At 37.7% G+C, this 27125-nt stretch overlaps 3 protein-coding genes across 8 annotated transcripts; 2 read left to right on the top strand and 1 right to left on the bottom strand.

Annotated features, from left to right (window-relative positions):
* The first annotated feature begins 1317 nt into the window (after positions 1–1317).
* On the top strand, positions 1318–16620 carry p2rx5 (purinergic receptor P2X, ligand-gated ion channel, 5). 2 transcript variants are annotated; one of them, XM_017459976.3, is made up of 12 exons: positions 1318–1645; positions 3899–4049; positions 4938–5009; positions 5346–5421; positions 8067–8151; positions 8259–8339; positions 11818–11959; positions 12791–12921; positions 14037–14130; positions 14225–14290; positions 15462–15542; positions 15664–15803. In XM_017459976.3, the coding sequence occupies exons 1-12, from the start codon at positions 1512–1514 to the stop codon at positions 15670–15672; spliced, it is 1122 nt and encodes a 373-aa protein (XP_017315465.1). In that variant the 5' UTR covers positions 1318–1511; the 3' UTR covers positions 15673–15803. The 2 variants fall into 2 exon arrangements, with proteins under 2 accessions (XP_017315465.1, XP_017315464.1); XM_017459975.3 differs by having other exon boundaries at positions 1320–1645; positions 15462–15547; positions 15664–16620.
* A 5-nt stretch (positions 16621–16625) lies between these two features.
* emc6 (ER membrane protein complex subunit 6) lies at positions 16626–18590 on the bottom strand. 5 transcript variants are annotated; one of them, XM_053677293.1, is made up of 4 exons: positions 18151–18326; positions 17638–18003; positions 17486–17505; positions 16626–17399 (listed from the first exon to the last, which is right to left on the bottom strand). In XM_053677293.1, exon 2 carries the CDS (start codon positions 17988–17990, stop codon positions 17658–17660), a length of 333 nt encoding a protein of 110 aa, XP_053533268.1. In that variant the 5' UTR covers positions 17991–18003; positions 18151–18326; the 3' UTR covers positions 16626–17399; positions 17486–17505; positions 17638–17657. The 5 variants fall into 5 exon arrangements, with proteins under 5 accessions (XP_053533268.1, XP_053533267.1, XP_017315471.1 ...); XM_053677292.1 differs by having other exon boundaries at positions 17486–17508; positions 18151–18325; XM_017459982.3 differs by lacking the exon at positions 17486–17505 and having other exon boundaries at positions 18151–18324.
* A 160-nt stretch (positions 18591–18750) lies between these two features.
* Positions 18751–25912, top strand: shpk (sedoheptulokinase). The gene is made up of 7 exons (XM_017459974.3): positions 18751–19155; positions 19235–19376; positions 20533–20716; positions 21659–21811; positions 23080–23255; positions 24357–24557; positions 24805–25912. Exons 1-7 carry the CDS (start codon positions 18997–18999, stop codon positions 25209–25211), a joined length of 1422 nt encoding a protein of 473 aa, XP_017315463.1. The 5' UTR covers positions 18751–18996; the 3' UTR covers positions 25212–25912.
* The last annotated feature ends 1213 nt before the right edge of the window (positions 25913–27125 follow it).

Here is a 27125-nt window from a genome sequence, read left to right as displayed (position 1 = left end):
TCTATAAAAAATAAATATCGAGTGACATTTCAGACACAATATATCCAGATGTTCTGTTTATTTTGCTCCGCTAGTGGAAATAGAACCCAAAGAAGCCCAAATTGGCTCCCCTTCTTCCTTTTCATGTTCATTTGACGAGTGTTCATATTTTAAGTCAAAAGTTACATTCCTGAAAAGTATAGTTTGCCAAGTCTGTTGATGATATCGCTAACACTATATAGTTCCGTTCAAACTCAACGGAAGTGGAAATTTACATGGTGAAAAGTGGAGTGATACACACATTGAAACGTACCAGTACGGTTATACTAAATAAAAGCGCTCTTGAAACGCTACTCGACCAATCGAATTAATGGAACGGAGCTAACTGTTCTATTTGACTGGACATGTGAATTGAACACGTTTAATCCAAACCTTGATCATTTAAAACAAACACACAAAAAAACACAAGAAGGTCTATAATACATAGGCCATAAATAATGTCGACCTGAATTTAATGTGTTCTGTTGGGGGGAAGTTCAGGAATAGAACTCTATTGCACCAGTAAATAGCCACGAGATTACACTACACATTTAAATAACAAGCTTAATATTTAAATATTATGGGTGGGAAACAGTGTATTCTGGGGGTCTGTAGAATTTCTTCCCTTACTTAAATGGTTTTCTGGCTGCAAAAATGTGTCCGAATCCCTGGTTTAGGGACGCAGGAAGGGGTTGTACATTGGAGGGCTGGAGTTATGAGCAACACACAAGTGTGGTATTTATATGTTACTATTATTATTGCTATTACTAATATTTTACCACTTGTAGCTGGAGGTCAAGGAAATCGGTGTGGGCGGATCGATCCTGAAGTATACTGATGTTGTAGGCTATCGAAAGGATTGATCCGCACATAAACATACTAAGGTGTTTTATTTCTATAAAAATGTATATTAATATTTAATATTTACTTATTTAAGACTTTTTTTTTTTTTTAAGGATTGCTTAAAAGTGCTTAAAATCTGTCCTGGGTTTTAACATAGCTACACATGACTAATTACAGGTGCATCGAGAGTACAAATCACAAAACCTTTTCGTGCTCATGAAAATGTATTCAGATTTGGCATATTAATGATGCATTCACTTCATAAATCATGACACACTGCGCAGCCCAAAGGAAACTACATATAAGTTCAAGTGCATGCTTGTAAAAGGAAAAAGTATTGGTATCGGCGATACTGGTCCTGTATTTACTTGGTATCGGATCGATAGCAAACTTTGCAGTATCGCTCATCCCTACAAGTGGCAGCTCTCAGCACCCCCACTTCCCGTGTCCTTGCCCCTGGTTCACACACACACACACACACACACACACACACACACACACACACACACACACACACACACACACACACACACACACACACACACACACACACCCAAACAAGAGGTTGTATAGTGTCGCACACGCACACCGTCACTGAAGGCGCGGGCTTGGCTGAGCGGCACACGCGCAGAATAGTTACCGGTACCGGCATGGCAAACGGTTGGGGTCAGTGTGTCTGTTCGCTTTTCAACTACAAGACGGAGAAATTCTTCATCGCGTCAAACAAGAAAATCGGAGTGTTATTCAGACTCTTTCAGCTCGCCGTGATCGGATACTTAATCGGGTAGGTGCACATGAGAGAAGTCGGAGTTGTAAAGGTTATTGCGCTTAATAACTCTTACTCGGTTGTAGAAAATCTGAGGCATAACGAGAGAGGAGCACACCCTGGTGTCATGTGTGCCTGTCCCGAGGGCTGGAAAAAGTACCAGGACACCATGCTGAGATCAGGGACGCTATTTGTAGACGCTCAGTGCAAGGCTCTGAGCAGATCCATTTGTCTGAGGTCGCCTCAGATCAAATAAATAAATAAACAAGTGTAGTAAGTGGTCTAGCAGCCTATATCAGGAGTTCACAAACTTTTTATAGCCAGGGACAGGAGTGAACAAAGTCCTGAGAAATGATAGGCCACTTAAACAGATTGAAAAAGATTTTTTGTTAAACTATTCTTTTTTTTAAAAAAGTGAAAGTAATGTGCCAAAAGAATGCACTGTAGGCTAAGTGAAAGTAATGTGCTACACGTGTCTGCTTTGAAATGTACTTAAGTTTTAAGATGTAAACGTATTCTGACGAAACGTCATGTTTTAATGCGAACAATCTAAAATTATTAGAGGTTTTTGTTTTCAAAGGAGCACCTTCATTTTGCCTCCTGTCAATAGATGGATGAGAGAAGAGATGATCTTAAAGATTTTGGTAAACAGTAGATTAAAGGTCTAAATGAATAAGTAAATAAATAACAACAATTTGAAAAAGTTTTTTTCTTCTTCTTCTTCTTCTTGGAAATGTAGCTAAAAGCAACATTATGTAAATTTGTACAGAAATGAAATGGTCTATTATTTAGCGCCATAGAGGTTTCTCTTCCTGAACTTTTCACTGACCGAACACCTTAAGTCCAAATAGACATGATTTATATCTTATTTTTGAGTTAGTGAGGTTTGGATTCAGTTTAAGGCACCAGTCAAATACACACAAAGCCGATTTACAGAAATCTGGATATAACATTTTTATTCAAACCTATCCCTCAGAGATAAACTACTTGTACTACACTCTACACTGTGCTGCTCCTTGTCACTGGGGTTTAGTATGTAAGGTGCATACACTGTAAAAAAAGAAAAAGAAAAAGAATAAAAGGTGACTCAACTTTTAACCAAAGTAGTTCACTTAACTCAATTTTTAACGTGGAGTTGGGTAAGCTCAAAAAAGCTGTGCAGCAAGTTGCCTTGAAATGTTAAGTTAACTTAACAGTTTAACTTTTTACAGTGTATAGGGTACTTTAATAGGTTTAATCTAAAGGGTAATTATGGTTCAGTTAGGTAACTTAAATCTTTTTAAAAGGTATATTTAGGTGGAAGATACACATTAAAGGTTAAAAAAAAACCCACTGACAAAGAAATGTACCTTTTTTAAAGAGTGTAGGCTAATAATTATTTTTTTTTTTTAAACTCAGTAATAAATATCATAACTTTGCTAAGGGTGTGTTGTGATTTGTGTTGTGATCACTGTAAGTAAATTAGAAAATCGTGGACCGATGAATTCCCAAATATGTACAGCAATAGACTGTTGCATTCATCTGAAATACATTCAATTACTTTTCATTCATTGTTCTCATTTGTATTTCATTTCATTTCTCAGTTATTTGGTTTAGGTTTGTCTGCTTCAAATACTACATCATATATTTTGTATTATAAAGGATGCACAGTTTTAAAATGAAAAAAATATTACTACTACTACTGACAGTGTTGGTTAAATCACAAGGAGACAGACATATTTGTTTCTATAGAGATATATTATATTATACTGCCTTCATGGCGGTGGTGGTTTGGCGGCTAAGGCTCTGGATTACTGATCGGAAGGTCAGGGGCTCAAGCCCCAGCACTGCCAAGTTGCCACTTTTGGGCTCTTGAACAAGGCCCTTAACCCTCTCTGCTCCAGGGGCGCTGTATCACGGCTGACCCTGTGCTCTGACCCCAACTTCCTGACAGGCTGGGGTATGCAAAGAAAACAATTTCACTGTGCTCTACTGTATATGTGACCAATAAAAACTCATTATCATTATCATTATCTGATTCCACAGTAAACATTTAGCTGTTTTTTAGGTTACTTTTCAAACTATATCTCTTAAATACATGTCCACTCACTGACACCCCTGTACATCTGTTCCTTCGTGCAAATATGTAATCAGCCTATCATAAGGCAGCAGCTCAGTGCATAAATGCATGTAGGCTTGGAGCTTGCAGCTATGTTAAAGAAGCATTAATATAAACAGTACATCTTTGAGTGTCTTCCTGAAATGCTTTATCTGCAACACTTATTTTTGTAGATGGGTCTTCATATGGAAGAAAGGCTACCAAGAGAGAGAAGAGGCATTCGAGAGCTCGGTGTTCACAAAGCTTAAAGGTTTTGCTCTCATTAACACCACAGAGCATGGGTTCCATGTGTGGGGCGCTGAAGATTATGTCATTCCTTCTCAGGTAGGCTTGCTGCTAGAGTTGAATGATGGGAGCAATTAAAAACTTTTTAAATTTGAATGAAATTAAAAGCACACAATCACCATTCCTAGGCAAAAGCAATTTTAAAGAAATGCCACAGGACAGCTGTGGATGATATCATTTTCTGATCCTTATATCCAGTATAGTGCAGTTGATTCATAATAACGGCTTCAATTTGCCACCACAAATGAACTGTCATTTATTCATGTGGATATAATGTAGTGCGCATTATTGAAATTAATCACAGGTGTGAGCTTTAGTTTAGGATCTTCTCATTCAGAGTCAAGAGTGTTACAAGGTTCATTAAAACAGAAAGTAAAAGAAAATGTTGCCCTTTTCCATATCCTTTTCCTGTTTATTGTTCTTATACTGAAACCATTCATTTGAAAACGGTAGAGCCTCTTCGTTTCAGAAAGGCGCATAGGCATGAAATGCAAAATGAAATATAAATGAAAAAGCAAGAGACAACGTGCACACAAGTACACAGGAAGTTCAGAAGGATCTAATTCATCTCTAAATCGTCTAAACCATCGTCTGAATCAATTATGCTTCAAGGGTCAAAGATCTATTATATTTACACATCCACCCAAGCAATAGGAAATATGTTGCAATTTCTAACTGACTAACTTTCTTAACATACTATTTTAAAAACACTGAAATGTAACATTAAAAATGTTAAAATATTATTAAGATAATATTATTATTATTATTATTATTATTATTATTATTATTATTATTATTTCCCAGTTTTTTTTATTTATAGGATTGATAGTTGCTTATGTATATCCTAAATACATGTCTTTGAAATTATACATTACATCTATATTTTAAAGGCATTGTTTGTTAATTTTTATTTATTTTTTCATCAAGGGGGATAATGTCTTCTTTATTGTAACCAATTACATTGAGACTCCAAACCAAAGGCTGGGCTTGTGCGCTGAGGTAAGAATCCATTTGGATGTACTTTACTAGTAAAATGCATCTTGAACACCACAGACACATGCTTAGTAGAGAATAACTTGTGTACTTGAAAAGAAGAGATCGCTTTCCTTAGGTGAATATTATGACTGAATATGAAAAATCACTACCATTGTAGGATAGTTGTTGTTTTTTTTATTAAAACTGTTTGGTGCCATTCTATCTTCTTTTTCTTCTTCTTCTTCTTCTTCTACTACTTCTTCTTTTTTTTTTTCTTTTTTTTCTTTTTTTTTTAAATATCTGGTTCACTGTACACGGTGAGCTCTGTAGTTATTTGCATGTTCATTTGAATGTGTTCAGAGTTCAAAGGTCCCTGATGGTGTCTGCTCTCATGATGATGATTGCACAGATGGAATTCCTGTTATTGCAGGTCATGGTAAGAGTAGTTATACTTACTAAACGTGTCTATATAGTTCAGTTTATCGTGGGATTCACGGATAAGAAAAGTTGTTTGTGATAACAAATTAACAAATGATTTATTGTGCCAGCTTCAGCTTGTCATTTATAGATTTATAGCTTGGCATTGTATGTAAAGAAACTGAGTCTGAGTATCATAAAGCACCTGAACTTTAGTTTCAAGAAATAAAACAACCCAGGACTTAAAGACCTGCGTGAAGTTGGAAAACAAGATCATTGCAAAGGCTCTATATACTTTTGTTAAACTGAACAGACACAACATTTGGACTGCTGTAGGGTTTGATTATGAAAGTGATCATGAAACAAATGGCAGTAGTGATGACAATGATTTTGAGCCAGGGTCCCTTTCCCCAAGACCAAAAGATTGCCTTTAAAAGAGCCAAGGTCTATCCATCAGTAACAGAGAAATTCCTAGAAATCAGAGGCAACTGTAAAGAATGTCATGGCCACATTCACATAAAATGTGACAAAGTGCCTGAAATGAATAGCCCAATGGTGCTCAATTGTTTAATTAAAAACACCGATGACTCCCTGCACACTGGATGTTCAAAGTGTCCGATGTCTGGTAACTTGCGTGTGCATATAGCCAAAGAAATGTGTCAGGGTAGAATGGAACCCCATGTATGGAGGGCATCAGAGTCAACAAAGCTGATGGATTTTGGAGATCCTGAGCCAAGCCATCTTCCTAATTTGGCCACCCTGCGCAAAGCAAAGCAAGAGAGAAATGACTTAGAATTAGGTGACAAGGATTCTATTTTGTCACTGCAGATGTTAAAATATAGTGCACCTCACAGTGGTAGCATTAAAGACATTGGACTGGACAAGTTCTTCTGTCACTACTGGAGTCAAACACAAATGTTTATGTACAAGTCATTATCAAAGAAGTCTACTAACCCCACTGTGAGTTTTGATGCAACTGGCTCAGTGGTGAGGAAACTACAGAGACTAAATGGCATGTCTGGCCATATCTTCTTATATCAGGCTGTTCTCGCAGGGGATGAGAGTTCAAGTGTCCCAGTGGTGCAAATTTTAAAAACGAAAGCAGCACAAACAAAACTTTTATCACCACAAACCAGCACAAACGAAGCACAAACGATTGAGACTATCTCGGGTTAATTTGGAGCATGTGTGTGTGGGGGTGGGCGTGGTAGTGGGGGGGGGGGGGGGGGGGGGTGGCTGGGTGACTCCAGAATGACCTTTGAATATTCTTTTAATATCTCCTAAATCGAAGTAGCACAGACGAAAATTTTTACGGCACAAACCAGTACAAATGGAGCACAAACGATTGAGACTATTTTGCTGACATTTTGCGTTGGTGGGGGGGCCAACTTCACGCAGGATGTACACGTCTAACAATCCAGACCAGACAGAGCGAAATCCAAAATCCATGCATACAAACTGAATTCACAAACCATGTCAGTGTTATTAACGACACCGTTTTAAAAGTTTTCAACGCACCTGAGACAAATTCAAAAGGGCAAACAGTAGATCGGGAACATGTTCAAACACAGCATAGAAGGCTCAGAAGTTAAATGTAATGTTTGGCGAGACTTCACATATTCATCCACTCATTCAAACCTAGGGACAGTTTTTAGCATAGCTAGAACCCAGAAGAAACTCAGGTGGAGAACTTGTGAAAATAAACAAAGACGTGCTGTGAGGCAGCACCGCTACCGACTGCACCCCTGTATGGAGATTATTGTACACTGTGAAAATACTTTGTAAATTCACTGGCAGCAAAGTTGCCAGGTAGTTACTGTAATTAATATTTACAGCATTCTCATACGCAAGAACTTAACTATAACTAAAATCAGCAATCAAGTTAAGCAATAAGAAACTGCTAAAATGAAAGATTACACAATGAGACAAAATGAACTATGAGAACAACAGTGAGGGAATCAGTGGTTCACAGTCCTGAATACAACAGACAAACATATATGGGTTAGCTTCTTAGTTTGTCAAGGTAGGTAGCAAACATTAGCTACATAACATAAATATAAAAACAAAAACTGGAATGACAAATTAATGAAAAGTGTTACAAGATTTAAAAATAATAATAATTCCAGACAAGGTTTCTTTGCTGCTTACAGTATCTATACAGTAAAGCGACTGCCTCTCAGAAATGAGCGCAAAATCAAGGAAAGTTCAGAAGCTTGCAATTTTTCAAAATTACTGCAGATTTGGGCCAAGACACTTCACGTGACGTCATCACAATACGCATTCAGCCAAAGTTCCCTTCGATTCATGTGCGTCAAACATGAGTACAGCTAAAAGGTCTCATTTACCAACAAACATCACTGTGAAAGACCATGCAAAACAAGTTTGTGCAATTACAGTTTCGGCAGTTCAAGTAGTTTTCTGCAAAAAAAGCACAAAAAACTCCTTAATTTGCATCGGATATTTTGAAAAAAGCCGCAGGAAAATCAAGCGTTTTTGGTCACAACGATCACAAAGAAACACCACGAAATCCTGTATGTACTGGTGCTTTGAGAAGTGTAAATGTTAAATACATTTCAAGTATTCTGTTTTGAACACAATATTTTAATGTAGAACTTATAGAAAACTTTGAAATTTATGCTTCATTTGCCCGCTGTCTTGCCTTAGGGATGAAGACGGGACGCTGTATGAATGAGACAGGCACGTGCCAAATTTATGGCTGGTGTCCAGTTGAGTGCAGTCAAACACCAAGGTAAGAAAAACAGCACCTTACACCATCATATCATTTGCACTTGGAATTTATCCTGCTACAGCGTGATTAAAGAAAGAAATGAGTCAAGGTTCTGGTGTGATATTTAGGGTACCATTGCTGGAGAAAGCAGAAAACTTCAGCGTCTACATCAGGAACTTCATTAGGTTTCCGAGGTTTGACTTCTCCAAGTAAGTTGGGTGTGTTTCTCACTTAAAAGCAACACTACATGAAACAATTTCGTTTCAGTACCCTTTGCTCCCCCAACACACACACACACACACACACACACACACAAGGTATGTTCACACCTACCTACATAACATACACCCACACATATTTCCATGTATGACATGTGTAGGACAACATTTTCAGCATGTGTGTACATCATGTACATCAAGGGGTTTCATGAAAGGGGGAATATGCTGATACATCAAAACACAGTGCTATATTCAGACTGAAATTATCTTGCACATAAAACCTCTATTTATACACACTCAGACTGTTATGGGATCACTGACAATGGATGCATGCTCAGCATGCTAAAAGCTGAAACTGTTTTTTTGTTTTCACCTATTCATCGCACACAAGAAGTAGTATCTTTCCACACGCTGTTAACACTCACAGTCGTACTATATGCATTTCTTTCCAAAGGTGTATTTTTGAATTGCTGTGGTACGCTACCTCACCTTGAAGTGTACAGTGTGTAATACATTTGTAACTAGCATTATCTAGTGTTCTTTAACTAGAAAACTTAGATTCTTCCTGGCACATTTACTGGACATTTTTTTCAAGGTTACGATACTTGTTTTAGTTTATGCTTCCTTAAGGATTGACAAAATCACAACATTATGTTTGTTCAGTGGAGCTAGCTAGTACCTAGCTTCCTTTGTAGATTAGCAGATAGAATTACCCAGTGTTCTATAGTATTGTTATTTAGCAGGATGAACAGTGGTCTTTGAACCTAACGTTACACAATTCGCAGAATACACTATGACACAACACTTGACGTTATGCTCTAAACCGGTACATTTTGGAGACATACAGACATAAAACGTTTGAGTGTGTCATGTCTGTATTTCTTTGCTAAGCTAAGTAAAATATATATCGCTAATAATATTGTTTGGAACAATCCAGTGCTCTTGTGAGATTGGTAAAGACAACCCATGGTGTGTTTTTTGTCAGATGGAACTGTCATTATATAGTGACAAATGTAAAAGTACACAATGCTAAGATCAATATTTAGACATGACTTTAGCAAGAATCATTTAGCCGATTCAGGTGAACCAGGTTTAATCGTTTACAAATATTATTAGACACTGGTGACCTGCAGTACATTTATATTTCATGTATTTAACGAGGCAGTTTAGTAGTATTACTACTATTATCTTTACATCTTAGGTTTTGAAGAATGCTTAAAAAAATGAATTAATGAATTAATTTTACATTTGTACATTTCTATATTCTTACGTATTCAACTTGCATATTACATGCCAAGTTTAACCTGTAGGTACTACTTCATTACCTGTTCAATTCTGAGTAATTATCGCACTGTGTCAGGATATACTGCTGTACAAACCTGGCAATTTTCACAAAAGTTAAAATTCAATATATTCAATTCAATTCAATTATATTTATATAGCACTTTTTACAATAGCAGCTTTTTTCAAAGCAGCTTTACAGAAATATCAACACGGTATACAGATATTAAAGGTGCAAATTTATCCCAACTTAGCAAGCCACTGAGTGGCAACGGTGGCAAGGAAAACCTCCCTAAGATGTTTTAAGAGGAAGAAACCTTGAGAGGAACCCGACTCAGAAGGGAACCCATCCTCATCTGGGTAACAACAGATAATGTGAAAAAGTTCATTATTGACCTATATGAAGTCTGTATGGCCTTAGGAGCAGCCGTAGTCCCAGCAGTCTGGAATTGGAGAAGATTTGAGCTCCATCCAGAGGCAGAAAGGATCTGGATCTGTAGTATCTCCATAAAATCGTGTGTGGCTCGGCAGAGGGAGAGAAAAGATTATTAGGACTGGGAATTAGTATAATAGAAAGTCTAGTCAGGGTAGGCTTGAGTAAACAAATACATTTTAAGCCTAGACTTAAACACTGAGACTGTGTCTGAGTCCCGAACACTAATAGGAAGACTGTTCCATAACAGTGGGGCTCTATAAGCGAAAGCTCTTCCCCCTGCTGTAGCCTTCACTATTCGAGGTACCGTCAGATAGCCTGCATCTTTTGATCTAAGTAGGCGTGGCGGATCATAGAAAACCAAAAGGTCGCTTAAATATTGTGGCGTGAGACCGTTTAGTGCTTTATAGGTTAATAAAAGTATTTTATAGTTAATGCGGGATTCCACTGGGAGCCAATGCAGTATTGATAATATCGGTGTGATATGGTCGTATCTTCTAGTTCTAGTAAATACTCTAGGAGCTGCATTCTCGACTAACAGGAGTTTGTTTATATTCCTACTGGAACATCCAGACAGTAAGGCATTACAGTAATCTAATCTAGAGGTGACGAATGCATGAACTAGTATTTCCGCATCATGTAGTGACAATATGTTTCTTATCTTAGAAATATTTCTGAGATGAAAGAGAGCTATCCTAGTAATATTATCTACATGAGCATCAAATGATAGGCTGGACTCAATAATCACTCCAAGGTCTTTAACTGCTGTACATGTTGAAACAGAAAGTCCATCCAGAGTAACCATGTGATCAGAAAGATTATTTCTAGCTACATGTGATCCTAATAATAGTGTTTCTGTTTGATCAGAATTAAGTAAAAGGAAGTTAGTTAACATCCAACATCTAATGTCCTTTACACAATCCTCAACCTTACTAAGCTTCTGTCTGTCCTCTGGCTTCACTGAAACATACAACTGTGTATCATCAGCATAACAGTGGAAGCTAATTCCATGCTTACGAATAATTTGTCCTAGGGGTAGCATATACAAAGTAAAAAGCAGTGGGCCTAAAACAGAACCCTGTGGAACTCCAAAGGTAACCTCAGTATGTGTGGAGCTGTCTTCATTTACATCTACGAACTGAATATAGAACTGAATATAGAGTGTATGTACCTATAAATACTTACCATAAGTACCTATAAATGTGTAATAAAATACTAGGTGTTTGCAGTACTGCAAAATAAAAAGTGCTTCCAATTTATTCCTGCTGAGGTACCATCCATAACACTCACACACACACACATACATGCGTACTAACACATACCAACATTGTTATCCAAACTTCTTTACAGTATATGCTAATGTTTAAATATATTTATGTATAAAATTGTGTGTGCTATGGTTTGTACCCATAGGAACATGCTATGAACATTATAATCATTTGAAATTTAATAATTGTAACACAACCGTAAATATTTATGTGTAGGAATTAATTCATATAAATGCTAACCAGATTCCTTATAAAAGTGAGCATGCACTTCAAAAGTGAACGTGTGCTCTTTTATCATTTTTCTTTTAGAAAGCAGAATTTATTATTTATTTTGTATGGACACAAGATTTTAATATTTTGTTATGCACTGTTTATAAATGAGACCCCAGTGTTCCAGTCTCATGTAAAAGTTATCCTTGCTGTTTTTCTCTTCTTTCTTTTTTTGCTGTCTTTCTTTCTTTCTTTCTTTCTTTCTTTTTTTTTTAAGATCCAATGTTCTCCCCTCCACCAACCACACATATCTGAAGTCTTGCTACTATGACAAAGTCCACCATCCATATTGCCCCATCTTCCGAATAGGAGAACTGGTCAACTGGACTGGTCACAGCTTCCGAGAAATGGCTGTCAAGGCAAGTGTCATTATGTCATTATGTAGTCTTAATGTATTTATAATGTCTCAGAGCCCAGTAGTGATTAGGGTTGATGTTCTGAATTTAACTGTGAAGGATTCGAGAAGTATTGAGGAAGGATATCATTAGGGAAGAACTGATTTCATTATGAGCTTCTTTGGCGCATTCGTTACTCAGCATGTGTTATGGCCACAGAGGAACTTTTGAGCAGCTGTTATGTGAATAAAAGACTTGGGGTGTGTACTGTCATAGGAAAATAATCATCAGTGGGTGGTGTGGTGCAGCTTGACATGAAGTGGAGTTACTGTAAAGGTACCACGTGAAAACAGATTGTTTTCCTACAGCAGACATCCTGAAGTGTTTTTATTCCTCTTATACCACAGAAATTTGGCAACAACGACAAGTCTTTAATTTATTAACATACATCATGTTGTGCTTTATAACTGTTTAGAAGTTAATGCTTTGGAAAGTCAGTTAGTTTGTCTTATCTTTTACATTATAAATATTATTAGCCAGCACAACAATCCAAGCTGCTGTTTTAGAAAAATCAATCAACATCTTCTGACCAATCAGAATCGATTTGAGAATTAAACAGTGCTGTCGTATAATAAACTTGCACAATACAGACATTTAGGTGGCTCAAGGTCTGGACATCGGTTTGCTAGAATTTGTATTAGGCATGTCCTAATGCTACTTACTGTACATGTATGGCAAAGAAGAAGTAACTATACACACAGAACCAAGCCTTACACACTGATGTTTTTAGAACTACTGAAATAAATTGAAAATCTATCTATCTATCTATCTTCTCTCTTTCTCTTACACACACAGGGTGGAATTGTTGGAGTAGGGATTGAGTGGAATTGTGATTTAGATAAAGACTACTCTAAATGCAACCCCATGTACAGCTTCACTCGTCTGGACAACTCGAAATACGAAAACATCACTGGATACAACTTCAGGTGTGTTCATCACCCAGCATCGTTAACACTCGTGTTAAGTTTGACACTTAACTATGGATATCTTTCAAGTTCATTTCCTGTCAAAAGGAATTATATCTAAATGAGACACTAGAATCGTCATTTTATAAATCACACACCTCGTATGCTGCGTTTTGTGTGCACTCGTCCAATGTGAATCATTATTCACAAATCCAGCTCATAATTTAGATTTCATTTTACAAGTTTACAAAACCATAACCAGGTCTTCGTAAATGTAGCATTAAAGCTGTAAGCGACGTTTGATTATTAACTGCAATATGAATGTTTTAATGGTGTAAATTGGTACTTGCAGTTACAATACGAGGTTTATACAGTCCCCTCCAAAAGTATTGGAACAACAAGGCCAATTTTTTCACGATACGTTGAAGACATTTGGGTTTTAGATTTTAAAAAGAAATGAATATGAGACGATAGATCAGAATTTCAGTTTTCATTTCTAGATGGTGCAATTTTAACGGCACATTTTCAATTATTTTATTAAATTTTTAGATGTCAATTATGCCATGGACCCAGCTTGTCACTCAATTTTCCAGGCTAGCTTCGTGACAAAAGTCGCCACTGAATATGCCTCCGGGTGACGATGATTTGCAGTCCTCAGTAACCAAACGCTTACAGCCAGGAAATTTTCTCACGTATTACATACAGTGCGGTCAATCATCTGTAAACAGAAATATTTAACAGCTTCACTTATTTTGTTTCACTTTGATTAGAGCAATGCAGTTAAATGCAGGGCAGCCTTAATTTTTGAACTCGGACTTGCTTTAGTTACTCTGTCTCTTCTTGAACTATTCCTGCTGAACACCTGCGACGAACATAGGGAAAAAACCTCAAAGCCTTTATTTTTTATTTTTATGGCACTATACATGTAAAATTTTAAGTCATGCTCTATTCCAGTTCCTGTTGGAATAATCTTTCTTTTGTATTATTTCTCAGTAAGTACAGTTTTTAAATGGATCGTTAAACAATATTCTCTCATTTAGAGAATCTCAACCACAGGTTAGATCAAAGCCTAGACTTTGATACTCATCAGAGTTTTCCTATAATGGTATAATAACATTTCCGGGCTTGTCTCGCAGATTTGCTCGCTATTACAGAGATGCAGCTGGAGAGACTTATCGCTCGCTGTTTAAAGTGTATGGCATTCGATTTGATATCATGGTTAACGGGGAGGTAAGACTCACTGTTATTACTATTATAGTGAGATAATTCAGTTTTTAAAACTTGACTTTTGATTCATTGCTTATCTTGTGGTCTTGGTTTCCAGGCAAGGAAATTCAGTATTGTCCCCACAGTGGTGAACATTGGGTCTGGAGTTGCTTTAATGGGTGTTGTAAGTAGAACTTTCTGTGACTGCACCACCATATCACCCCTATAGCTGTTCAGTGAAACAATAAGTGCCATAACTTACCAAAGCCAAGTACAGGATAGTTGTAGGAAGAACAGATACAGTCACAACAAAACATGACTGTAGGAGGAAATTCTATTACTTAGAAGGTGGTTGTGTAATTGATGTAAATTAAACTGAAGAAGAAAACCATCAAACCCATATGTGCTTGTTGAACATCCCATTCCAGATTTAGTCCCCCTTTGCTGTTATAATAACCTCCACTCTTCTGGGAAGGCGTTCCATTAGATTTTGGAGCGTGTCTGTGGGGATTTGTGCTCATTCAGCCACAAGAGTATTAGTGAGGCCAGGTGCTGATGTTGGATGAGAAGGCCTGGGGTGCAGTCAGTGTTCTAGTTCATCCCAGAGGTGTTCAGTGGTGCTGTGGTCAGGGTTTTGTTCAGGCTACTCGAGTTCTTCTTCTCCAACCTTGGCAAACCATGTCTTCATGGAGCTCGCTTTGTGCACAACGGATTTGAGCCTCTTAATTCCAGTGAAGGGAAATTGTAATGCTAAACCATACAAAGACTTTCTGTATAATTGTCTGCTTCCAACAGTTTGTGGAAGAGCCACATATGAGTGTGATGGTCAGGTTTCCACAAACCTTTGGCTATATTGTGTATACAAGTGATTATTGCTTGTCTAGCAGTAGTAGTGATTGAACTAGATGTGTGATGTGTAACAGTAATGACGGATTATTCTGTTCTTAAATAAAATAAAATAAAAAAGCTTCAGCCACAGAGGGCACTATTGTATTGTTCTTCATCATGAACAAACCAGACGACAAATGTCGTCAAAATGTCCAGAATGACATTTTGATAGTCCTTTGAAAGGCATCATTAGTTTTTTTAATTAGCAGTGTGTGATGTCTTTCAGGTGTAGCTGAAATTACTGTCAAGTCAAATTGAATTGTTATCCCATCCACACTGAGCTTTCATTGAACGGAGGGTTAGAGTCCAAAAAAGAACAAATGTATCCGAGTATCTGAGGCTTTAATTTGCATTGATTACTGGACATGAATAAAATGGTTCACAGTTTTGTCAGTTTTAAACAAGCACAATGATGGGAAGTAAATAGCGGTAATAAACTGTAGTTCTGTGTTTGTTTTTTTGTAAAGGGGGTGTTCTGCTGCGACATGATCCTCATCTATATGATGAGTGGGAGCTCGTTCTATAGACAGAGGAAGTTCGAGACTGTGGTAAAGTAAGATTGAGTTGAAACTTTGTGTGGAGCTTTTTTTTTTTTTTTTTTACTTCTTCTTCTTCTTCTTCTTCTTTTTAATCCAATATATGCTAATGTGCAAATATGACCACCTGTAGCAAGCATGACAGACGATCCAAAGAGGAGAAGCGCACGAGACACCATCGGCACGGCCATGATAGACACAAGAAAGAAGACAAACTGGACTTGGAGAACGAACTGCTGTCGTCCTCGCCGACTCGTAGTCCGAGAATACACAAACATCGCAGTCATGAACAGAAGCACGTTAAAGAGGCAACATCCAGATCCCACCACAGTCCTCAAAGAAAGCCCGTGGCTCAGGCTTCCTCATCCAGGAAGCCACACAGTCCAAAAAAATGAAGTAGCAGATGAAGAAACTGAAATTGTTTTGGGAGAGAATTACTGTATACTGTGAAGGAAAAATGATGGAGCTGAGAGAAAGTATTTATTTTTGCAGGCAAATAAGGTACTATTCCATGCTATGCCAAAGTTGAGCAACTCTGTGAGTATGTTAACTGTAGCTGAAAGGTCGAACCTTAAACCGCTAATTGCTTTAGACATGACTGACTTATTTGTAAGGAAAAAATACTCCAGAACCTAAAGAAAATAAAGCTGCTTGAAATGTACTAGATGACAGAGTGAGCCAAGTCTCTCCAGCCTTGTTAAGACATTACAGGAAGAAGACGCTATAGGGGAAAGTGGCATTTTGCAGAAATTTTTTGCACGTTTGACATTTCACAGCATTTAAGGTCAAAATATCAATAAATGCATGGGATTCGTTTTGGTATGTTTTCATGAAGTGTGCCAAAAAATTCTAGAGTTGATTGATGTAAAATGTGAACAGTATTTTTTTTTAAATGCTAGAAAATGTGTGAAATGGAGGTTACATTAGTTGCTACATTGCCTTTTGATATTTTAACTTTTTTAATTTTTTTTTTTTTTTTTTTTTTACACATATTGCCTTTTATTATAAATGTAAAGATAATGCATGCTTGTTGATGTAAAGGTGGTTAAAAAGCTAAATAAATAAATAAACACTTAAATAAAAGAATTACTACAATTATATGAGTGATTTAGTTATTTATTTAGAAGCAACCACAGAAATATTCACACACAATGCCACACAAGTCAGGAGTTGTTAGATGGTTAATTTATATTTCTCATGATGGAAGGAGGATATTTGTTTCTTCTCAGACTCTCAGGAAATAAAGATACCATTTCTAATACAAGTATGCTAAATTTCAAACAGATTCCCCTTTGAGTATTGCATTTATTGTCGAATTTTACACCAGCAGTTTTATTTCCTATGTGTTTGTTGTTGATGACAATGTCAGAGAGAATGCATTCTGAAGGGTTCTTCGGTTTGCTTTGGGTGAAAACAACAAACAACATCAGAAATGGGTTCCAAGTGTAACTTTAAACTATCCAAAGAATCCTTCAGAAACTCTTGTTTCTTTGAGTGTTATTTAATGATAATTAAATCAAAACTTAGAGACTTGTTAGCAAAATTAAAGATCACGATGCAGGTCTTGTATCAAGGTGGCACAGCAGGTAATATTACTCTCTCACAGCTCCAGGATCCCCGGTTCAATCCTGATCTTGTGTTACTGTGTGTGGAGTTTCACATGTTCTCCAAGTCCGTATTTGTTTCCTCCAGGTTCTCTGCACTCCTCCTACCTCCCAGAAACATGTCAGTAGGTGGACTGACTACGCAACATTGCCCATTGGAGTGAATGTGTGCACGCATGTGTGTGTGTGTGTGTGAGAATGTGTATATTGGCCTCTCATCTCATCCAGGGTGCATTCCCAGGATAGGCTCCAGATCCACCACGACCTTGACCAAGAATAAAAGGCGTTACTGAAGATGAACGAATAAATTAATAAATAAAAATAGATCTGATTAACGACTTCACGCTTCACCTTTAAGCCCAGGTACTGAGCTACTTCAGGTCGTAATCAGTTCAGTGCAATCGAATACAACAGAGAGAGGAAATAACCATTAGATGAAATTAATCATGCCTAGAGATTACACTGAACCCTACAGAGATTTCTTAACCTATGCACAAACGCACATCTACAGCAGTGTTGCTCTTCAGTACACATGCACCATTCCGTAGAGGAAAGTCCAGAAGAGCACGTAGGTGAACAATCCGCCCACGAGACCTCCGGTAAAGAGCAGGCGTCTGGATTTAAAGCACTTGTTCCACCGCCGGCCGGCTTTAAGGATTAGCAGCACGGACAGCAGGAATGACGCGAGGAAGTAGAAGATGAAGCCGTACAAGCCTGTGAGGCCCAAGATGCCCGCTGTGGCTCCGGACAGAGCGGACACGGAGGTGCGGCAGTACTCCAGCACCGCGGCGTTCCCCCGCACCGCCACCTCGCTGATGAACTGCGGGCCCTCGCGTTTAGCTGCAACCGCCGCCATTCCGTCCAAATCACTGGGACACGCACAGTTAACACACCTTAATAACCATTTATAATGTACCATTAACACACCACGTGATTGCGTGCTCTGTTATTTATTATTATTATTATCATTAACACCAACTTCCGCTTAAAGCTTCGACTTATGGTGATTATCTTACCGTTGGGATTAAGATGCGCGCGCTTAGGAAACGTTAAAATACTTCACTTATATTAACCTATACATGCATATAATATATTCATGACAATATTAAAAACGTTTTAACATAGCTATTGTGTGAAAAGATGTAGGACTAAAACGCTACGCTTATCACTCCTCGGCAGCCATGTTGTTTCCTGGCACTGAACCGTGGACAACGCTTAAAACGACACAATCACAAACTTGCTCTTTTAACCCTGTTTACTTATTTTTAAAGTCGAAATATTTCTGTATAAAAAGTTTGGTATGTTTATAGTATAATGTAAGTGTTATTTATTTATTTAAATAATAATAAATAAAAAATGGGTTACCCTTAACTTCTCTACTACGGTGTCCACAGAGGAACAAAACGCGATCAGAAGTGGTTCAACTCGAATCTCTTCCTACTTTCTACATAGGCGCCCTATAGAGGGAACGAAGTGACAGCGTCTACACACCCTACTTAGTGCACTATATGTTGAATAAGCAGTATCATGCTTGAAATGTAATGAAGCCTTAATACATAAAATAATAAAATCGAATTGTGTTTTTTTCTAACGTTATTCGTTGTATTTTAAGATTTCAGAATAATTCTATATACATACATTTGGTTTGGATATTGAGCAATTATCTTTGTTTTTTATTTTTATTTTTAAATTTGCGTTACCTTTGACCTCGCCACTACGGTGTCCGCAAAGGAACAAACCGTACAGTAGTTCAATTCAAATCTCTCCTGTACTTCCTATGTTAGTGCTCTTAAGTTCCAGCTTCTACACCCGATTAAGTGCACTATTATATTACTTAGTTATTAAACATCATATAAAACACAATGGCTGCACTTCGTGGCTCATCAGCTAAGTATGTTTTGGGCATTGATTTGGGAACCACCTCGATCAAAGTTGTGTTGTTTGACACCCGATCAAAGACCGTGACTGACAGCTGCAGTTTACAGACCAACTCTGACGTCATCGACGACATGCATGAACACGTAGGTTTGCAGAATAACACCGTATGGCATGCCAGTGGTATTTTATTCAGCATTTAGTAACACAATATCTTATATTCAGGTCAAGGAGCAGGACCCTGTGCGGATCATTGCTGCTCTTGACCAGTGCATGTGTGCTCTCCCTAAGGAAAAGCTGCATGACGTCATATGCATTGGGGTGTCAGGACAGATGCATGGTGTTTTGTTCTGGAAATCTAACACAGGTGCACATTAAACTAATAACACTACCCTAAAGCCAGGGCTCTCAAACTGGGGTCCAGTTGTTTACAAGATTTCTTTAGTAATTGTAATTTTGTCATTTCGATTTTACTTTATAAAGGTAAAACTTTTTCATTCACATATTGGTCTGTTTCCACTTAAGTTAATGGTTTCTGACAATACGTTACCGAGAACGTTGTTCAGTTACCTGCTGATAGTGGCGCCAGTAGGAATTCTTTTCTACCTAAAGAGAATGATGCGGCAGCGCTTTAGTCCTTTAGTCTGTCAGATCAGCTTCCAAAGCTTCAACTCTCATGCCGATACCACCATCAATGCCATCACACTTGTCATCTCATAGATCTCTGTCTAGATGAGCCGAACCTCTGCTGTCACTCAGCTCAGTTGTTTCCTATAGCTGCACTGCATTCTTTAAGTTTCAATCCAGTGTTTGCTGTCTCCAGTAATTCCTTGTTGGATTTATCATTAATATGAGAATAGAAGCCCTTGCTCTTTTGTATTGAACCCCCTTTGACGTCAGAGAGGCGGATAACCTCTAACTTCTCACAGGAACAACAAAAATACGTCAGCAACCAACGAATTAGCTCCAAGATCACTGAACACATCACATTATTTATTGTGTTTTAGGCTGAAGATTTCCTTTAATATTTAATACTAACTGAAACAGTAAGCATAAATACAGTTTCAAATCTTTTCTCACATTGTAACTGGTTTGGGTTTAGTTGGGGGAACGTTCAGGGGAAAAAAAAAACTCGAATGGATTCAGTAGATAGATATGATGGCACCCAATTTTTGTAATATTAGAATAGTTAGCTTTATAGTCATAAAATGAATCTGTGTTGAGATTCAGAAAGAGGGATCCCTGGCTGCGAAATAGTTTGAGAACCCATGGCATGAGTATGTGTAGATGCTCTCAGAATCTCAATTGTCTCCAAACTTGCTCTAACTACAGTATATATCAGCTCTAACTGTAATATTACACACCTGCATAAATAACCAGTGTGTACTTAGCTTTCAGTGTTTTGGATTGGATCCCAATCTGTAGTAGGAATTTAGATTTTTTCCCCCATGACCAATACATACAGACCAGGATAGATTTTCCTAATCTCAAGTTCCTCATATTGTCGTCTGTTCCCATTTCAGCTTGTGAGTGGTACAGTAGTCATGGAAGTCACAAATTTAGACCTCAGGATGTGAGTCACTTGATCACATGGCAGGATGGCCGCTGCACAAGTGATTTCCTGTCATCGCTACCCAAACCTGAGTCACACCTAAATGTGGCTACTGGCTTTGGCTGCGCCTCCATCCTCTGGTACACCAAGCACAGGTCAGACATCTATTTTATGTCATTAGTGGTTTCTACCCATCAGCTTTTTTTTTGCTCATGAGAAAACCTGTATTTTACTAATACGACCCACTGTCCGTGTGATTTTCTTCGCGAAGATGCATAAATGCAGCCATAATACATGCGCTGAAGTTTAAGATTATATGAGATACTTAAGACAATAAAACTATTTACAGTTTATCAGTTAACCTTTCATTTTAAAAGTATATTTAATAAGATAGAAGGCCTTAAAAAACATCAGAATGCCAGTCTAAACATCAAATGATAGCCCAACATCTAGTTCTACCAAGATTCCTAAATGTAGCTTTTGGTTTTCGTGGAATAGCCGTAAATCTTCAGGGTGAAGTAATTGGGCACGCTTAGTATTCAGGATCAGCACTTCTGTTTTGTCAGAAGTTCATGTTCATCAGTTTTTATGTCTTTAACCATGTTTCCCGTTTTGCATAGTCGCATAGTGATGTTAAATCTTGCTGACTTGAAAAGCATAATTGTGCATCATCAGTATAGAGGGCGAAGCCAACATTATGTTTGCAAATTATGTCTAAGTGGCTATATAAATAAAAACAAAAAGGTGCCTAAAACTAAACCTTGTGGGACACCATCTTAAACTGTTTAGGCTATAAAAACTCTCCATTGATTCTAAAAATCTAATAACAGTTTGTCAAGGACAAGTCTGTCCAAACTGGCCGTGTTCATTAAAATATCGTGGTCAATGGTGTCAAATAGTGCAGTATTAAAACTGACACATTTCTACAATCTGGCCAAGCAGTAGGTTATTTTCTAGTTCAGCTTCTTCAAACCAGACTGAAATGCATCACTCTTGTTATTTCTACTTACAAATGAATAGAGCTCTTGGACAACTTCATCTCCATAAAATGTGTTGGATAATGAATACTAACTGGAGAGAAATTTTTCTCTCTACAGCCCTGAATGTCTTTCAAAGTTCAGTGTCTCAGGAACCATCCAGGACTATGTGGTGTCCATGCTGTGTGGTTTGGAGGTGTGTCTCATGAGTGCACAGAACGCTGCAAGCTGGGGCTACTTCAACACCACCAACAACCAGTGGAATACAGAGATGTGAGTACAGAGTGCAGTTGCATTATTTTGTAGAGGTCACAGTGTTATTATATGAAATGCGCAATAGTAATGTTCAACAAGCAGGCTTGGGGAGTAACGGAATACGTGTAACAGCGTTACGTAATCAGGATACAAAAAAATGGTAACTGTAACCCATTACAGTTATGTCAAAAAAGAAAGTAATCAGATTACAGGTACATTTTGTAAAAAAATTTTTTGAATACTATCAGGATTAAAAAAAAATTTCATTTAAAACCAATGAAATGAATTTTTTGACAGAACACAATATAGACAGCTGCATGGTTATAGTTCAGGTTCTTTCTTGCCAGTCGTGACTCACACGAGCAACAAATTTATTTATTTTATTAAAACACATCCAAACACTGAACATGTTTTTAAGCTCTAAAATAAGCTCTAAATAAAAGTATTTTACATCATATTGCTTTTCTCTTGACTTTCTTTACACTTGTGACCTTGAAATAATCCAAAAATAATTAGATTACATTACTTTCATATTGTGATACTTAGATTACGTTACTGAAAAGGATAAGTGGTATAGAAGATGGATGGATGGATGGATGGATGAAGTAATTTGTAACTGTAATGGAATATATTTTTTTAAAGTAACCCTCCTCAACCCTGGCAACAAGTAAGGAATAAAACAATTAGGGTTGCTGTTATAGGAAACTGATCCAGGTCACCATGTGTCCCTGTCTCTGCCACTGACTAAACAACCTACCATTGTATACTCAAATCACATACTAACGTAGTGTTCCACACTGTCATTGAGTACTGGTTTTCCTATTTCGTTTAGGGTTTGAATTTTAAAAAACCTCTCATGTAGCCTTCAAACCTACCGAAAGGTCTGTTTTACGATTTGAGATGCGGATCATGACAGTGGAACATTTTAAAGAGAATTAGAACTTGTCAATCTGTTTAACATCACTGTGGAATGTACGCAAGATTAATTGTTCCTGTTATCGCTTACAACTGCTATGAATAGTCATTCCCTCAGCAGCCTCTTTTTTCTTTCTTTGTCTTGATGTTAATAAGACCAAACAACAACAACACTACAGCTTGTCATGTTACCAAGAAACCAAAGTTCCCTGTCCCCTGACGGGAAAACGTACTGGTTGCTGACACTGTTTGAGTGATAGCATCTGTCAAACCAATAAATCTAAAAGTAAATTCATTTATATACAGATGTTAAAGAGATATTTTATGGAAAACTGATTTTGCATTTACTGAAACGTATGTTTTATTGTTAGTCTGCAAGGTGCAGGCTTCCCGGTGCACTTGTTGCCCACGCTGGTGGATTCTGGGTCTATAGCCGGTCAGACCTGCTGTGAGTGGCATGGGATTCCTGCCAACACACCTGTAGGAGCAGCTCTAGGAGATTTCCAGTGCAGCGTTTACTCCTGTATGACGGATAAGACGGATGCAGGTATGGTTGAGTTATAGCTAGTTTCAGCTTGATATATCTCTACACTTTAGTTGAGCACAAGCTTAAAAATCTTCAAGGGTGGAAATGGATATTCACACATTTACATACAGTCTCATCCATAAGTATTTGGACAGTGACAAAAATGCTGCCTCTGTACACCACCGCAGTGGATTTGAAATGAAGTAGTCAGTTGAAGTGTAGACTTTCAGCTTCAATTCAGTGGGTTTAACAAAAAAAATATTGCATTAACCGTTTAGGAATTATAGCCATTATCTTTTAAAGAGTCCTTCCATTTTCACAGGCTCAAAAGTAATTGGACAAACGAACAATCATAAATGTTAATATTATTTTTAATACTTGGATTCAAACACCAATCTGGAACCCATGGACACTGAACCTTTTTCAGAGCAAGATATCAGATAGTGAAGAGTAGACGTAGATGTCTAGTTGCAACCGGACTATTTGCACGTATGAATCTGCTTCTTCATGTAAAAGTTGCCAAGTACCAGGCAATCAAGTCAAACTGAAGGTCTGAGTCACAAGACTAGGTGACATCAAGCCTAGTAGTCAGTTGGCTTGTTCAAGCTACTGCTCATGCAGCGCCAGAGTGCACAGAATCACTCTCTGCCCTCTTCTGCATACATGAGAGCACAGACACACACAATTGTCTAGTGTTGCTCTGATTGACATGGGAGAGTAACACCATCCCTCCCACCCAGAGAGCATGACCAATATTGCTCTCTTCGATTCGTGGGTACAGATGGCTGTAACATCACCAGGATTCCCCTGATGAAATGCTTTTCTGTCGCACCGCCTCCACTACCATTTTTGTGACATTCCGAAACGTTCTTCTCATATTGCAGCACATTTAATAAAATACTTCACATCTGTTGTGCCCCAGGCTCTATAGACAGCAGAGAAAATACTATGTGCACCAACAATAATAAAGTGATCCTATATTGAATGAGTCCTAGAAACACCAATGGAAATATATATTTTTAAATGTTTTGTCACACTGTGATTTAAGCACTGTGATATGCTCTGGCAGGAATAGTGTACAGTGTTTTAATATGTGATTTGTTCCCTTCATGTCATTTACAGTATTAAACATGAGCACCTCGGCACAGTTGACATTCTCCATGCCTGCTGATTTCAGCCCTGGAAATGTGCCGGATGCCTGCTCCCCCATCGCTTACTTCCCTTATTTCCACAACAGCTACCTGGCCGTGGCCGCAGCACTCAATGGAGGCAACGTTCTGGCAGCGTTTGTAGGAATGTTGACTTGTTGGATGAAAGACTTTGGTAACTACGCTGTAGATTTAATTCTGACATGCCATGCTCCAGTCTTGATAAACCAATGCTAAATCGCTTGCATGTGCATACTGGAACATTATATTTGTAATTAATTAATAATATAAATGTCAAATGTTCAATAATCCTGTTCAGCGCTGCAGTGTTAGATTGTTCTTACCAGGCACAACACTGTATCTGTGTTTATCCCGTTTACCGAATGTGTGTTCTGTTTAATTTCTTCTAATTCATTGTGCAGGAGTGGAGGTCAGTGACTCTGAAGTATATTCCAAGTTGATCGAGTGTGCCCTAACCCAACCCAGCACTGACCTCCGTGTGACCCCGACCCTGCTAGGAGAACGGCATGACCCCAGCAGCCTCGCTGTCGTGTCCCACATCTCCCCAACCAACCTCTCACTGGCTCACGTGACTCGTGCTGTTTGTGCAGGGATCGTAGCTAATCTAGCCGCTATGATGCCCCCACACGTGCTTTTGGGTGCAGGAGTGAAACGGATTATGGGTAGCGGGAGCGCTCTGTCTCGGAACGAAGCCTTGAGACAGGAAGTAGAGCAAACATTCCCTTTCCCTGTAGTCTACGGGCAAGACGTGGACTCAGCAGTTGGAGTGGCAATGGTTTTTAATGATAAGCTGTTAGGAAACGACTGACTTTAGAGTTAGCCACACACGCTACTTAGCATGCACTATAGACACACAGCACCTTTGCAGATATTATTATGTGCCATTTACAGACTTGGCTGCTCACGTGTTTCTTAAATTAAAATAGGGAATTCTATGTGACCTTAAAATCCATTAGCACATTCCTTATATTTTGGATCCACAATAAAATCTTTGATGTTCATGTCAATCCATTTGGGTTACATTACTACTTTGAGTATTAATTAAATGGAAGGGATTTTACAGATCTGTACATATATGTTATTTAATTATTGAAACTGTAATTATTACAATGTAATTTGCTAATTTATTATTGATATAATAATTTATTATTAATTTTTGTTCATTTATTACCATAACATTTTTTTTTTGTTTCTTTTCTTTAACAAATATAAAGGACATATTGTGTAACATTACAAAATACACAAAACATTAGTTAATGTAAAGTAACATTAACTAATATTTTACATCTGGGATGGACCTGGAATCTCTCCCTCCCTCCTCTCTCTGTCTCTCTTTCTCTCTCTCCCTCCCTCCCTCTCTCTCGTGCGTGCTCTCATACAGTGTTTGTGCTATACACCAATGACATTTGGGTTTGCGATCAAAAGATGGATATGAGATGAGGCTTTTGCCTCTCACAGATATGTAATATTGGATCGTTTTCTTCAATAAACAAATGACCAAGTAACCAAGTATAATATTTTTGTCTCACTTATTTAATTGGGTTCTCTTTGTCTACTTTTATGACTTGTGTGAAAATCTGATGATGTTTTAGCTCATATATATATATATATATATATATATATATATATATATATATATATATATATATATATATATATAAACAGAGCTGAGGTTGTTGGAAATATCATAGTACACATCTGTACTGATCACATCAGCAGCTACTGTGGTAAGAAAAGGCAAACGCACTTACAATATTATGGCCAAAACAGTGCAAAAAAAAAAAAACACTAACTTGCATTAGATAGCAAGGAGATCAATAAATAAATACACTAAATAAATATCGTCTATAATGTTTCAGATAACGTAAGTCACACTTTATATCTTAACATAAACAACCACACCCTGGGCCTCACCCTCTCTCTCACCCTCTTTGCAAGAATCACTTCCTAGTATGCAGCTTTATCTTCAGCAAGCTGTGAGATACAAAGTGTTTTGTATATACTTTTGTTACATGAATTTTGTATTGTTTCCATTGCACTGTTTTCAATATTGCTTAGATTGTTTCATTTGTGCATTTTGTGTGTATGTGTGTGTGTGTGTGTGTACATACATAACTGTACAGAAATGTTTTACTTCATGCAAGTTATAAACCACATCCGCAAACAGGTTTTTTTTTTTTTTTTTTTTTTTTTGCTAGCTGTGTGTGTGCTGCAGATTATGGGGTGGACAGAGAACGAAGTGACAGAGAATGAAACCATGTAGAAATTCTATAATGGAATATGTCTCTCTTTCTCTTTCGGTGCAGGACTCCCTCTACTTCACCCTTTTTCACTTGCCTCCTCTCTCTCTCTCTCTCTCGCTCTCTCTCTCTCTCTCTCTTCTTTTCTCTGTGTATGTGTGTTTTTTTTAATACAGCTGAACAGTGAATACAGCAATTTAATAATATTTGGAGAAAGTGATCCTGCAAGCTAGGCTAATTAAGATTTTTAATTTAATAAACCCAGGTATTTAATTGTAGCACTAATCCAATCCTGAGATATTGTTTTTGCAATTTGATCATTGATTGTAACCTATTCAGTAGCCAGGTCAAAGCAAACTAACAGGCTAGACCCTACATAAACAGACATGACCAGCAAATCCTAACTCCTATCATAGGGGCACTAAAGAATACACTACACTAAATAATATTACTGTATGTCTTGACAAAACTCTCTCTCTCTC

Source organism: Ictalurus punctatus, chromosome 28 (assembly GCF_001660625.3).
Source record: "Ictalurus punctatus breed USDA103 chromosome 28, Coco_2.0, whole genome shotgun sequence".
Lineage (NCBI taxonomy): Eukaryota > Metazoa > Chordata > Actinopteri > Siluriformes > Ictaluridae > Ictalurus > Ictalurus punctatus.
This window is presented reverse-complemented; position numbering and strand designations above follow the sequence as displayed.